This window comes from Mesoplodon densirostris, chromosome 2, assembly GCF_025265405.1.
Source record: "Mesoplodon densirostris isolate mMesDen1 chromosome 2, mMesDen1 primary haplotype, whole genome shotgun sequence".
Lineage (NCBI taxonomy): Eukaryota > Metazoa > Chordata > Mammalia > Artiodactyla > Ziphiidae > Mesoplodon > Mesoplodon densirostris.
The window spans coordinates 20,158,958-20,174,099 of record NC_082662.1 but is presented as its reverse complement, the minus strand read 5'-3'; the positions used below and the strand labels follow the sequence as shown (position 1 = coordinate 20,174,099).

Sequence of the window (15,142 nt, the reverse complement as noted above, 5' to 3'; positions counted from 1 at the left end):
AATTCCTGGAAGGCTAGAACCAGGCTCAGAGATATGATGCCAGGTGCGATGCTTAAAATCCTACTACAGAACTAGTTTGGTACAGATACCATGGCTGATATTGTCGGGCACAGCTCATGTAGTCAACTCCAATGGGCACTGGGTCTGGACTCAAGAATGCCCCTGCCACTGCTGCTAGAATCCCTGATGTGGCTGCCTCTTGAAGTGGAGGGTGCCCACACACCTGCCACCAGAGCAGATTCTGCAGTTCCTATCCCTTGAGGTTGCCAACTTCTGGATTCAAAGTCTGCGGCACAGGTGTCTGATTGGCAAAGCCTAGGTCATGTGACCTCCCCCTAGCTGCAAGAGACTCCGAGAAAATGAGTGTCTGGCCTTTCCAGTTTTTATAGCAGGAGGTGGTCCTGTCTCTTAAAGTAGAGGGCTTCCCAAACACAGGAATGGTCACTGCTGGGGCTCAGAGTAGCCTGCCCAAGATACGTCATGATGGCATATTGATTATTTTGAATTAAAGTTACTTGAGAAACAGCTGGTAGAAAAAAAATGATATTAAAGAAAACCTCTCTGACCCCCCTGCTTCTCCCTGATAGTGGGAAATAAATCTCCCATGTGAAGGTATCCTCCTTATACCAGGAGGATAGAAAGCATCCTTATCACCAGAGTTAGGGAATTCAAGGCTAAGAAATCTGTATAAACAAACATTGTTACTTCTTCATTCATCTGCTACACCAAGCACCAGCCCCTTTGTTCCATTGAATCTTCACAAATAATTGCTTCTTTGTCTAAAAATGATATTGCATAAACAGTCTGCTTTGGTCACTTCAGGGGTCCCATTTCTATGAGACCTCCATGCACATAAATTAATTTTTTTTCTCCTGTTAATCTGTCTTATGTATATTTAATAATTAGACCAGTCAAATGAACTCAACATCACCAAAAGAAGGACACACGTCCATGACATCATCCACAGACAAGCTACCTCCTTGCACCTGTTTCCTCATCCAAAAAATAGAAATAGGGCTTCCCTGGTGGCACAGTGGTTGAGAGTCCGCCTGCCGATGCAGGGGACACGGGTTCGTGCCCTGGTCCAGGAAGATCCCACATGCCGCGGAGCGGCTGGGCCCGTGAGCCATGGCCGCTGCGCCTGCGCGTCCGGAGCCTGTGCTCCACAACGGGAGAGGCCACAACAGTGAGAGGCACACGTACCACAAAAAACAAAACAAAACAGAACAAAAAACCAAAAAATAGAAATAATGACCACTCTATGCAGGGCAGCTGTAATGGTTAAAGGAGCTGGTGGGTAGAAAGGACCCATCCGATGCCTGGCTCACAGCAGGAGCTGAGTTAATGGTAAACATCATTATTGGTGATTTGGGCTCCATTCTAATGTCTCCTCAACTCCCCGGGGTCCCCAAACCTTGGCTTCTCAGCCTGCTGTGAAATGGGATTCCCTGCATAATATTTCATCAAGTTAACACATTTTCTACCTCACAGAGCAGCCCATCTTTTCCACCATCCTTTAGAAGTGAGAACGCAATGTTTGAAACAGCTCCGGCTTTCCCTCAGGGCACTGTCTACATTGTCAGGGGAAGGAAGTTTCTTAAAAAGGTATTTGTTATCTCTAAACTGAATTGAAATCAACTCAACAAATGTTTGATTTAAACTTTTTTATTTTTAGACATTTTTCTTTAAGCGTTTAATATCATTTATTGATTCAGTGGCCAAATAAGGCAGCATCTGCTCCGTTAGGAAAGGCACCTGTCAGAAATGAAATTCAACTATGCTGCAAGATCCCTGTCTCAGGAGGCCAGCTGCAGACCCCCTGAGAGCAGGGACCACGCTTACTGTGTTTCATAGCACCTCAACTGGCATACAGGAGCCCTTAAAGGATGTTTATTGAGGTAATCGTCATCAGTTAAAAACAAAACACATGCTTTTCTTTGCCTCCCCCTCACCTCTCTACCTCCCCCTTCCATTTCCAAGCTTTCATTTATACTAGAGGGATATGTTCTTCTTTCTTCCAGGAAGATTCCACTGTGGACAGAAGAGTTTGGCTTTAGGGCTAGAACACTCCAAACAATCTTTTTTTTTTTTTTTAAAGCAGAATACATCTGGGAAACATATCTATGTGGGCTTGAGTCCTTAAATGGCTTTGCCCTGGTTCGAGGCCATCTCATGCCTTGCGCCTTGGGCCTAAGTGATGGGGGAATGAAGCAGAAATCCTTAGAGCTTGGATGGATTTGGAAACGGCCCCTTTGGCTACAATCATGGAAGCCGAAAGGAGGTTACCAAAGTGGCTTTGCCCCACTTTTGGTGTGGAAGCTGACCCCTGACCTCCACTCAGACACACGGGTAAGCCTGTCCTCCTCTTGTTCAGCTCACAAAAGAATCCATGTTCTTTGAGCCGGGATGTTAGGGAAGAGTGTGATACAACAAAAAGATGGACTTTGGAGTCCAAGAGACCATGGTTTGAGTCTTGTCTTTGCAACTTACTGTCTCACAAGCTGTGAGACTTTGAGCAAGTATTTTTTCTTCTTGAGTTTGAAATTCTCATTGGCAAATGGGAAAAATAATACCTCCCAGGGTTATTGGGAAAAATAAATCCCATGACATAACTTATGTAAAAGCACCTTGCAAAGTGTCTGGATTTTTATAGTGGGATGACATGAACTGTGTGACCCTGTGTCAGTCTTCTTACCTCCTGACCCTCAGTTTTCCCTTAAAAGGGATTTCCCTCAGAAGGAGAGACTCCTAGAATTTAAGGTTAAATGTCAGAGTGTGTCACTGTCTGTAACAGAATACAGATTTATTACCTTGTTTCCAAGATGCCTTCAATTGTAAAATGCACAACTGGCTAAAAAACAGCTTTTTGAGAGAGAGAGAGAAAAAAAATGCAACCTCATTAGTGGACCCATCGATTTTAAGACATATTCTGGTTTCAGAATCATTAAAATGGGAACAAGTGTATGTCTTACGATGGAAGAAATTCGTAATCATAATGCTGGCTCCCATTTAGAAAGCATCTGCTGGGTGCCAGGCACTACCTAAGCTGCTTTACTAAGTCCTTGGCTTGTTATAGTCACCCAGTGAGGCAGACGTTATTCCCATTTCATGTTAGGAAACAGAATATGGAGGGTCAAGTCACTTTCCCAAGGCCACAAAACCAGGAAATAGGGCTTGGAAGGCAGGTCTTCTTAATTCCAAAATGCTTTCCTCTTTCAGTAGATTGTTCTCCAGGCTAAAGTGTCAAAGAGATGAGTTCTGTCCAGAGGAATGGTTTGTGAATGTGGTACTTTGAATATATCCTGAATCTTTGCAAGGTGACCAAGAAGGGCAGAGGTAACATAAATAGAGTTGTAATCTAATCAGTCTCCAAATACTGGACCTTGGAGGTAAGATGGTAACTGGAGAGTGAGGATTGCTCGGAATCCAAATAGAGGGAAGCCAAGAAATGAGACTGAGTCAAGGTTAATCCAGCCCCTGTTGGGGGTGGGGTGGGGGGAGGGGCCCTGACCAGACACCAGGCTTATTCCAGGCCCATGGACACTACAACCAGCTTTCATCCTAGGTACCATTCTTCCTCAAGGTCACCCTATGTCTTCGACTTTGACTCTTTACTAAAGAAGTAGACACCTTTGGAGAAGAATCCAGTTTTTCCCTAAACCTTTCTTAAAGAGGGAGAAATGTGCTGATCAATCATCATGAGCTAGCTAGCGGTCATTTAGCACTGGAACAAGTTACAAATTAACAAGCTGGGTTTTTGGTGAGTTCGGCCAAGTTAGTTCCCCTGTGCCTGATTATGGGATTGACTATTTTGCTCTACAAAGCTGTGGATATGGCCCTTCCTCTGATATGACCTCAGGGCAGACCCCCTAAGGAGCATGCCCTGACCCCTGACTCCTGACCAGAAGACTCCTGGGCTATCTGCCTGTCTGTCTGTCTGTCTAGCTATTGTGTTTGGGGGGAGACAGCTAAACCCACAGCAGTGGAGTCCCAAAATAGCACAGCTTTTTGGAAGGGTGGCAGCAGGGATAGGGACGTACCTGGGGTGGGGCCTGGCAGGGTGGGGTTGGGGGTTGCCTGAAGCATCAGGGATTGCATAAGAGATGCCCCTGGTGACCTGACTGGAACAAACTCATAGTGAAGCTGCCAGAGGAGAAATGTGCTTCTTGGTCTTGACTGAAGGCTCTTTGGACAGTGGCCGAGACAGCACCCAGGATGGGGGGGTCACCGAGTCTCCACGTGGATGTCAACTGGGCTGAAGGTCACAGTTGCAGGGTGTTGGCTGCTGTTGCTGTTTGGGCCCAGGGCAGAAGGGGAGGCTGGCTTGGGCACCTTGGGCTCCAGCTCCCGTCTTGTCCTCATTTTCCTGTAATGAGATACACACGCATGGCTGAGCCTTGCCCCTCATATGCCTTGGGGAATGAGCTCTGTGACTACAGCTCCAGTGATGAAATTAATATAGAGCATCATTAAATCATGTTGCTTAATTGCCAATCACAGAATTTTACAACTGGAAGGGATCTTAGACATCAGGTAGTCTGACCCTTCAGTTTTTTTGTTTAACCTAGGTTGGATACTTAATTTTATTTTTTTTCCTATTAATGAATGAGTAAAGTAGCAGATAGGTGGCTATTTTGAAGACAAAATGAAGATATTACATTTTTTTTTCTGTTCAAAGTTGTAATGGGAGTGAAATTTTGTAGCCTTATTATGCTTGCTAAGTTTATTGCTAGAAATATTGAAGAACTTTTTACATAGTTGAGAAGAGAATGGACTTAAAACATATATCCTGGGTTTCATTTCATATGCCATAAAAGTCAACAACTAACAACAATCATTCATTCTAATGTTTACATGAAATTTCATCCTGTTCACCTATCATGCTTCTTTTTTCAAAATTCAAATCCTCAGAAAAGTTACACAAATAGTACAACTAATACCTGAATACCCTTCACTAAACAATTGACAAATTGTTAACAATTTGCCACATTTGCTTTCTTCCTTTTACTTGCCCCATTTACACACACACACACACACACACACACACACACACAGAGTTTTTAAAAAAATCATGAACCATTTGTGAGTTAGTTGCAGACATCATGCCACTTCAACCCTAAATACTCCTAAGAACAAGGGCATTCTTCAATGTAACCACAACACAATTATCACACTTTAAGAACCTTCCATTTTTGTTGTTGTTGAATTAAAATTTCTGCCTATTTTCTTTTCTTTTCTTTTTGGCTGTGTTGGGTCTTCGTTGTGGCACACGGGCTTTCTCTAGTTGCGGCAAGCAGGGGCTACTCTTCATTGAGGTGCGCAGGCTTCTCATTGCAGTGGCTTCTCTTATTGCAGAGCATGGGCTCTAAGTGTGCGGGCTTCAGTAGTTGCAGCACACGGGCTCAGTAGTTGCAGCACGTGGGTGCAGAGTGCACGGGCTTCAGTAGTTGCAGCTCTCGGGCTCTAGAGCACAGGCTCAGTAGTTGTGGTGCATGGGCTTAGTTGCCCCACGGCTTGTTGGATCTTCCTGGACCAGGGATCAAACCTGTGTCCCTTGCATTGGCAGGTGGATTCTTAACCACTGGACCACCAAGGAAGTCCAGTAGACTTTTAAATTATGGCCATTCTGACCAGTGTGAGGTGATACCTCACTGTAGTTTTGATTTGCATTTCTCTAATATTTAGCAATGTTGAGCATCTTTTCATGTGTCTGTTGACCACCTGTGTGTCTTCTTTGGAGAAATGTCTATTTAGAGACACTTCCATTTTAAAGATGATAAAAATCAAAGCACAGAGAGGCTAAATAACTTGCTTGCTTTTGACAGACCAAAGACAGAACCCAGGTTTCTCAATTCCCAGCCCACGTATCATTGTAAACAGGATTGGGTGAGTAGAGTCTCCATCCAAATTTCAACCTAGAAAAGGGGTTTAGAGCTCCAGCAATGATGGAGAGGAATGGTGGGTAGAACTTGGGGTCTGATGTCACTTCCTGGTTTGAAATAGACCCAAACTGTAACAGCCCAAAGATTTTAAAAAATAACATATGAAATGTTATTATTGTTATTATATGTGTACTGGTGGGAGTATTTTCTCTGAAACGAGATGAATTGGGTTTGAATCCCAACTCTGCCAATTAGGGCTGAGTAAATTCAGGCATGTTACTTAATCTTCCTGTGCCTGTTTCACACCTATAAAATTGGGGATATAGAAGCACCCACTATGTGGTGCTGTTATGAAGACCTAATGAGTTAATACATGTAAAGAGCTTAGAACCGTGCCCAGCACATAGCAAGGGATCAATATATGTTAGCTACCCTTATAAATACATTAATATTATTATAAAAACAATGCAGAAATAAAGAAGCACACCCCTTGACCTTGCAAAAACCAACCAACCAACTAACCTACTAGCAATCCCATCATGCAGACATACTGGTTGTTAACACCTTGTGGTAAATCATTTGAACTTTTCCTGGGTGCATGTGCGTAAGCCATGTGTATGATCATAATGTACATACTGCTTTAGGGACTTCCCTGGTGGTCCAGTGGTTAAGAATCCATCTTCCAATGCAGGGGATGCAGGTTCGATCCCTGGTAGGGGAACTAAGATCCCATATGCTGCAGGGTACTTAAGCCCATGCACCACAACTACTGAGTCCATGCACCCTTAAGCCTGTGCGCCACAACTAGAGAGAAGCCGCACACCGCAACGAAGAGCCACTCGCCGCAACGAAAGATCCCATCTGCCACAACTAAGACCTGACGTAGCCAAAAAATAAATTAATTTTTAAAAAATGATGTACATACTGCTTTGTAAATTTTGACAATATGTTGTAAACAACTTTCCTCATCAATTTATACATTTCTACAATATTTTTTAATGGCTTCCATGTCTTCTATGATGTAATTGAATTCAGTCTTTTAATTTTGATTTATTCACTGAAAAGAATAATCTTCTAGCAAAGCTGTGACTACAGGTGATAACACATAAGGTGATAACACAGCAGTTACTCTTCTTACAATCAATTTATATGATTTTATTTCCTCTTATTTGGTCCCAGAAAGCAAAGTCACAGGTATGTTCATTTCACTATTTGTCACCTCAAATACTCATGTGGTCCACACAATATAACCTAGCAGAGGGCTCTCCAGGAGAAGAGGATTGAAACACTCCTCTCTTATCTGTAAATTACATATAAGAGTTTACTACACAGCTCAAGGTTATTATCATTGTCATTATATTATTATATTTTAAAAATATTTCTCCAAATACAAAAATATATGGTGACTGTGAAGTTCTTCCAGTAGAACAGACAGCAAAAAAGGACCCACAAAGGGTTAGAGCATTTGATGATGGACTCATAGATACTGCTGTGCACATAACAGACACCCACAAACATTAGTTCCCATTCATTCTGGCATCACTGAAGGGACCAGACAGTTCCAAAGCCCAGGGCATCCCATACCTGTTGTACATCTTCAGCAAGATCAGAACCACGGTGAAGATGATGATGACAACCACCACAATGGCAGCAACGATGGCTCCAGAACCTACAAGGAAGAGAGGAGTGGAGATGGCCAATGTGCAAACTGAAACGCAAGGAAGGATTCGGAGGCTGGGAGGAAGACACAACACCTGGCATCCTCACTGGGTCAAGGAGAGGAGAGAATGTGAAATCCTGGCACACTCACTGCTGACCCCAGGACAGAGTCACATCTAGAGTGGCAGTGTACCTCTACCTCCAATGGAACTTGGAGGGCCATATCCTCAGCACCTGCCCTGCCAAAATCCTGCCTGAGGCTAAGTCCTGCTTTTATCATCCCCAAGATAGCTTTGAACTTCTTCTGTGAAATAAAACATCCTTCCTTCTTTCAGATAATATAAAAGTAATATGTGGTTTTTGTAGATAATATTTTTTTCCCTACAGGACACACATGGGCAACAACAATAGCCCTGTGCCCTGTGTAGATAATTTTGAAAATATACGTACAAGCCAAGGAGGAGGGGAAGACGAAGACCTCATTACCCCAAGAACCACTGACAGTCTACATACGTATACATTCACCAATGTGATCATGTTTTTGCATATATGCATATTTATCTATCATCTTTTAGAATAATTTATTAATCTTATGTCTGAAAATCCATCTTAAGAAAATATTCATAAATATGGAAAAATATGCACTTGATAAAAATGGAACCATATTCCATATATCGTTTTACAACAAAATACCCTGATCCTTTTGTTATGTAAGTACATATTTTTCTTCATAACTCTTGAAGGCTGTAGAGTACTCCACTGTTTGCCTGTGCCATAATTTGTTTACCAATTCTTTACTGAGGATATTTATGTTGCATTCAATTTTACACTATTAAAAACAAGGCATGATGAATGTCCTTGTAGCTTAATATCTCAGATTCTAATTTCAATATCAGCTCCCACTTCCAAAGTCAAACTCTAATATTAGGTTCAAGATCAACAGCCTTGCCAGAATTGATATTGAAAACATCAAGAATCATAAAAAAGCTTCATACTTTAAACCGATCTATTTGATTCTGGGGTATTGATCATAGGGAATAATCCCAAATACAGAAAAAGCTATATGAATGAAAATGTTTATTACATTATTGATATTCTAAATATGGGAAGGGTTTAATAAGGTATGGCACACTTATCCATGAAATATACTGTAATTAAAATAATAATTATGAAGCCTATGGTACATGGAACACTTTCGATGATAGAAAAGTGTGGAATATAGAATATGATATTATATACACATCCACATATACATACATATACATTATGTTGCAACCATTAAATATGTGCATACAGACATAACATTGAACAAAAGAGGTCAGATACAAAAGAGTATGTGTGGTATGATTCCATGAATACAAAGTTCAAAACCAAGGTAGAATTAATCTATGGTGGTAGAAGTCAGAACAGTGGGTTCCCTTGAGTGGGTGGGGGATAGTGATTGCAAAGGGCACCAGAACTTCTGAAACACTGATGGTGGCCTGATTCTTCATCTGGGGGGCTGGCTACACAGCTGTGTGCACTTTGTGAAAATTCGTCCAGCTGTGCACTTATCATTTGGGCACTTTTTGGAACATATGTAATGCTTTTATAAAAAGTTTACTTAAAAAACAACATCAACTGTGCATTTATTCATAGGAAGAAAGACAGAGGGAAAAAGGGAGGGGGTGGGGAATCCATCATGGAGTTACTTGTTTTTCTTTCCTTCCTGGGGAGTCCAGTGGGTTTTTCAACCTCGGCTGGATAATTCTCTGTTGTGGGGACTGTCCTGTGCCTTGCAGGGTATTTACCAGCATCCCTGGCCTGTACTCACTAGATACTAGTAGCACTTCTCCTCCCACACTCCCAGTTGTGACAAGCAAAAATGTCTTCAGACATTGCCAAGTGTCTCCTGGTGGTAGGGTTGCCAGATAAAATACAGGATACCCATTAAATTAGAATATCTGATAAACAATGAATAATTTCAAAATATTGCATGGGGGCTTCCCTGGTGGCGCAGTGGTTGAGAGTCCGCCTGCCGATGCAGGGGGCATGGGTTCGTGCCCCGGTCCAGGAGGATCCCACATGCCGCGGAGCGGCTGGGCCCGTGAGCCATGGCCACTGAGCCTGGGCATCCAGAGCCTGTGCTCCGTAGGGGGAGAGGCCACAACAGTGAGAGGCCCGCGTACCGCAAAAAAAAAAAAAATATATATATATATATATATATATTGCATGGTATATCCTTATACTAAAAATCTATTAAATCTATTAATTGTTTATCTTAAATTCAAATTTAATTGGTACCCTGTACTTTTATTTGCTAAATCTGGCAATCTTATTTAGGGGGCAAAATTGCCTAGTTGAGAACCATGCCTAGTTGAGAACCATGACTTTTAGTTAAACAAAAACAGTATTATTCCCATCTTGCTGACAGTGATTCTATCTACCCTGCATTTCACTTCAGAACTGTTTTTTTCTTTTTTTGCTGTACGTGGGCCTCTCAGAACTGTTTTGAGACATATTTCAGCAGGCCTCTGTAGGTCTCCCCACCCAGCAAAGAGCAGGCTAACATGTGGGACCCTGTCCCAAGAGCGACCCTCTCTGGGTCTCCATAGAAGAGCCACATCCTGCCATTAACCCAGCTTCCTGCCAGTACCCCAGCCTGTAGCTGTTTATCACTGCTCCATGTGTGTCAGGAGGCCTGTTCCATTCATGGAGGTATGTACCAAGTCACCTGAGATGACTGAAATGGACCCAAACTTCACCTAATACAGTCAGTTGGTTTTCTGAAGAATGGTCCTCAAATTTTTCCTTCTAGGGACCCCTTGTTCTTGGCAAATGTCTCTCCAGGACTAACTCTTCCTACCTACGTTCATTTACTCCTTGGTAAGTTGATGGGATGTTTTTGCTTTGCAAAACTAGTAGGAAAGTAGCTGCATTTTAAGGTGACTCGTGTAGGGCCATCTTACAAGAGATACAAATTTCCATCACCTTCTAAGCCCCAAAACTCCCTAATGAAAATAATAGTAATAGTAATAATAATACTCATTAGGTACTTAGTATGTTTCATACGCACAGAGGCTATTCTACGTTTTTTACATGGATTATCCCTTCTAGCTTTCACACCTACCTATGTGGCAGCTTTGTTAATATTCCCATCTTATAGATGAGGAAATCAAGCCCAGAGCAGTGAAGTCATGTACTCAGGGTCATGTAGTTGGCAACTGGTATATGACTGAGACTGAGACCCAGGCAGTTTGTCTCCAGGGCCCACGCTCTTGACCTCAACCCCAGGAGCTGACCACAACACCTGTCCCGCCCTCGCTCCCCTGGCCGTCAAGCTAAGTTGACCTTACTCTTGTACAGAAAGTCTTCTCCTCTGGTGGTCATGTTCAGTGAGAAGAAGGTGGTACTCCCCAAAGGGGTGGCTGTGGTCATCTCGACCTGCTGAGAAGGAAGATGAAATATCATTTAAAACCAGAGTAATCTTTACAACCCCTGTATGATGCCTCTTTTGGTCTTCATCTGGATGACAGGAGAAAATATTTAAGCATGCAGTTTCTCTTAGCGACAATGAAAGATAGGGCCTTTTACTATACACTATGGGGAATTAAAAATAAGGTCTGACATTTGTAAAGAACTTCATTTTTCAAAGCAGTTTCAATTCATTCAACGATATCTATTCAACTCCTCCTAACTATGTTTCACACAGAATGTCTACATTGATCTTCTGGAAACTGTGAGGGAGGTTATTGTTGCCATTTGACTGATGAAACTGAAGCCCCCAGTGCCATGTGGAGCCCCAAGTGTACCTAGAAGAACTGAACCCTGGGCGTCTACTTCCCATGCTAGTGGGACTTTGGCCACCCCACCACCGTGTGTGAAATTGTGTTCCTGCTTTCAGAAGCTTTACAATCTAAGGAGGAAAGAATAAAAGCAAATGAAACAATTACGGTTCCTTGATTATGAAGCAGTCAGTGACATGAGCCATTGGGTTGTGAAGAATGATATCAAGGAGGAGATGAATTTGAATGGGCCTTGAGGGATGAGTGTGGTTTGGGGATGGGGCTGGAGGAGAGAGAACACAGGTGTGGTTGCGCAAAACCCTCAGTGGAAAGAGAGCATCTCCCATGCACAGGCTGTCTCCACAAATGCCATCTGTCAGCTCACTTAACGCTCTCAATCATCACATTTTGCTGCTGAGAAACTGAGACTAAGCGTGGCTGAGTGAATCGACCAAAGTCACACAGCTACGAAGACGCGGAGCTTGGCCCAAAGGCAAACTCCTTGCCTCCGGAAGCTCACATTCTGGTGAGAGTGAGAGGGACAGTAGGTTTGACCATCTCATTCTCGGGCTCAAAAAGCAATCATCTCCCCGGTACCCACACTTGTATATCTGGCAGTGAAAGCCCTTCACTGGCTGTTTCCACCCTCCATTTCAGCCTCCTGGTTCCTCCTACCAACCTCTGCCAATTGCTGGGACAACGGGCCACTCCATCCTCCCCCGTCGCTCCTGGTCTTTGCTGTCTCTGGGCTGCGGCCCCAGGCTTTGGCCTCCCAGGTCCCCCAACTCTGCCAGCTCATGATGGAAACAGGGGTCACCCCTCCAGTGGGGTCAGGTCATCTGCAGCCAGGCTGGGGGCTCTGGTGGCTATGACCTGTTCCCCTGCCAACCCTCCCAACAAGGGCCTCAGAATGACCCTGTGTGGCCAGGCCCTGTTGATCCACAGGATAGGCTCTGCCTTTACTTTCTCTGCCCTCCTTTAAGCCTTGAGATTCTGCCTAAACTACTTCTCCACCCCCAGCTTCGTCTGTCCCCTCCTCCCCAAAACCCAATCCTCAGGACTTTCACAACTCAGGCTTCCTGAAGGACGTGTCTGTGACTCTAATGTCCCCATGCCGGCCAACCTTTCAACCTTTCAGCCTGGCTGGGCTTCCTGTCTCCTGACGACCTTAAACAGACCTGGGCTGCTGGCCATGCTCCACTGCCTGCTCCCCCTCCAAAAGGAACAGAACCTTCCAGACTCAGCCCAGTCACCTTCAGGAAGACTTCCCGCCAGATAGAATTAGCGATGCTAGCCTCCACCCTCCCATAGCAGTGCCCTGCAAAGAAGTACCATCACAGCTTATGTCTCAGTTGCTGTGTCTGGCAGTCAACTTTCCACGTTCACTGTCAGGTCCTTGAGGTAGAGACTGTTTCTGGTTCTTTTCACTCCTGTCTGGCTCTCCTCACCTTTGCTAGTGGAAGGACTTGAGTGAGTGGCTGAATCTCTCCCAGCTGGGGTTGCTGTTTGTAAAATGAGGTAGCTTTTCCCAAGGGAAATGAGGGATCAAGGTTAAATATGGAAAGTGCTTTTAAGTGCTCAGTAAATGATAGATAGCCCTCAGGATTTTAGTGGGTATTAGTGAATACTTGCTAAACTAATTAGAGACAGGAGCTCAAAACAGGAAAAAAAAATTCTTTCTATAAAAATAGGTATGGACCAGGCTTCCCTGGTGGCTCACTGGTTAAGAATCCACCTGCCAATGCAGGGGACACGGGTTCGAGCCCTGGTCTGGGAAGATCCCACATGCCATGGAGCAACTAAGCCCGTGCACCACAACTACTGAGCCCACACGCCACAACTACTGAGCCCACACGCCACAACTACTGAAGCCCGTGCACCTAGAGCCCGCGCTCCTCAACAAGAGAAGACACTGCAATGAGAAGCCTGTGCACCGCAACGAAGAGTAGCCCCTGCTTACCACAACTAGAGAAAAGCCCACACGCAGCAATGAAGACCCAATGCGGCCAAAAATAAATAAATAAATTTATATTAAAAAAATAGGTATGGACCAATTTGAGAACATGGAATAAAAGTCTTCCCCAGCCCCCGACCCCCACTCCTACTGCTAAGGAGAGGTGGCTGAACCCCTCCCTCAACACACACATATACACACTCCCCATCTCAGCACATAAAGAGTTTTAATATGCATTTGCCCAGCCTCTCTGCTTCTATCCCCACCAAGCTGAGAACACTCACCAGTAATGCTTTCTCACAATTCCTTTTAAACACAAAAAAGAGAAAAAAATAAAAACAAAAACAGAAAGAAGAGGCAAATAGGTGGCCATTGGTCAAAGGTCATTTAAGGAGAGAGACATGGCATAATCACTAGATAAACTAAACCCTACCATGGACACATCCCCCGTTAAACCAACATGCACAAAGATGACGGAAGCCACCATCCGAGTGTCTGCCACATGCCAAGACCTTGTGCCAGATATTTTTATCCATCCTCTGATTTAATTAGCAAATGCCATGTAGAGTAGGTTTTCCTCTCCCCTTGTTTCAAATGAGGACTCTGAGACTTTCCATGCTCACACGGCCTGGAGGCTGCAGGCTTGGCGTATGAACTTGGCTCTGCAAACTTCAAAGACTGTATCCTTCCCTCTACACCACCTGCCCCTGGTACACATTGGTGGGGAAGGGGGGAAATGAACAGTCACTACAGGAACCCTCACACATGCACTCACAGACACATACTGACCAGTAATGGAGCCGTCTAAGGCCACCAGGACACAGGCTCCTCTGCAGGTCCTTCAGGGTGACCTCCTGGGTGCCAAGTTCCAGGTGTGACTCCTTTTCAGATGGGCCCAGCTACTCTTCTTCCTGAGAGAACAGTGAGTAATCCCAGAGCATATCTTGCCCCATCTAAGGACTGAGGGCTCTAAATTACGTCTCTGTTCCTGCCACATCAGAGAAGGTGGGAGGGAGGGTGGTGGAGCATTGATGGCCAAGGATGTGGGTGTTTTCATGTGTGCAGCCTCCCTGCAATTCTTGTTAACCAAGTGAGATCCAGCAGGGGATTTCAGTATCAAATGTGCCCATGACCGGGATCCATGGCCACAGAAAATGGGGGAGCATACAGGGAGGGCGAAGCTAGTTTTTACTGACAGAGGTTAATTTAATAATTAATAATAATAATATACTAAGTGCCCCAGGCACTGCACTCAGTGATTTATATGGGAGGTCTCATTTAATCCTCATACCTTTCTGGTTAGGAGGGTGCAGTCACTGTGCCCACTCTACAGATGAGGAAACTGAGACTCAGATCAGAGAAGAAATCAATCTAAGCTCACAAGGCTAATATGTAGCCATGCTAGGATTCAAGCTAGGGTCTGTCTGATTTCACAGCCCCTTCTCCATAAACTCTCACTGGACTGCCTCCCAGTGAATCTGGGGACCAAATCAATGTAGGGCTTTGATGAGAAAAACCTCACAGGCTGTGGCAGAGAGAGCCAGAGCCCTTGATCTAACCCTGACCCAGACTGGTCCTACCTGACTGGTCCCTGACCTTGCCTATACTCTGAACCTCTGTCTCCAGCAGAGCCTTAATCTCATTTGCAGAATCTATAAGAAACTTTTCCCTTGGGTTGTTTACAAATGGCCCCGTGTGGGAGGTCAGTTTGGGAAGCGATGGAGGGTCATGAACCTCATTGAACCACCCCTCTCTGACTGTTCCTTGGTCAAGTGTAAGGGCCATAACTGGAGGATAAATGTTGCCAGACCCTACCTGTCCAAAGTATTTCCCCCTTCTGCTCTGCCCCTGTGGTACCCTCCTTCCCTCTGGCCTAGCCTAAA

At 44.3% G+C, this 15,142-nt stretch overlaps 1 protein-coding gene across 1 annotated transcript; it reads right to left on the bottom strand.

The window, feature by feature from the left end:
• Positions 1-4,224: 4,224 nt before the first annotated feature.
• On the bottom strand, positions 4,225-10,991 carry NCMAP (non-compact myelin associated protein). The gene is made up of 3 exons (XM_060080942.1): positions 10,877-10,991; positions 7,467-7,551; positions 4,225-4,366 (listed from the first exon to the last, which is right to left on the bottom strand). The coding sequence occupies exons 1-3, from the start codon at positions 10,989-10,991 to the stop codon at positions 4,225-4,227; spliced, it is 342 nt and encodes a 113-aa protein (XP_059936925.1).
• Positions 10,992-15,142: the final 4,151 nt, after the last annotated feature.

What these genes read in the sequence shown, in the direction of transcription:
- NCMAP (XM_060080942.1), bottom strand. Translation starts at nt 10,991, where the DNA reads ATGATATTTCATCTTCCTTCTCAGCAGGTCGAGATGACCACAGCCACC. An exon ending in AGAAGACTTTCTGTACAAGA is followed by an intron (nt 7,552 to 10,876) that starts GTAAGGTCAACT and finishes TCTTCCTTGTAG; the next exon opens with GTTCTGGAGCCATCGTTGCT. An exon ending in TTGCTGAAGATGTACAACAG is followed by an intron (nt 4,367 to 7,466) that starts GTATGGGATGCC and finishes ATCTCATTACAG; the next exon opens with GAAAATGAGGACAAGACGGG.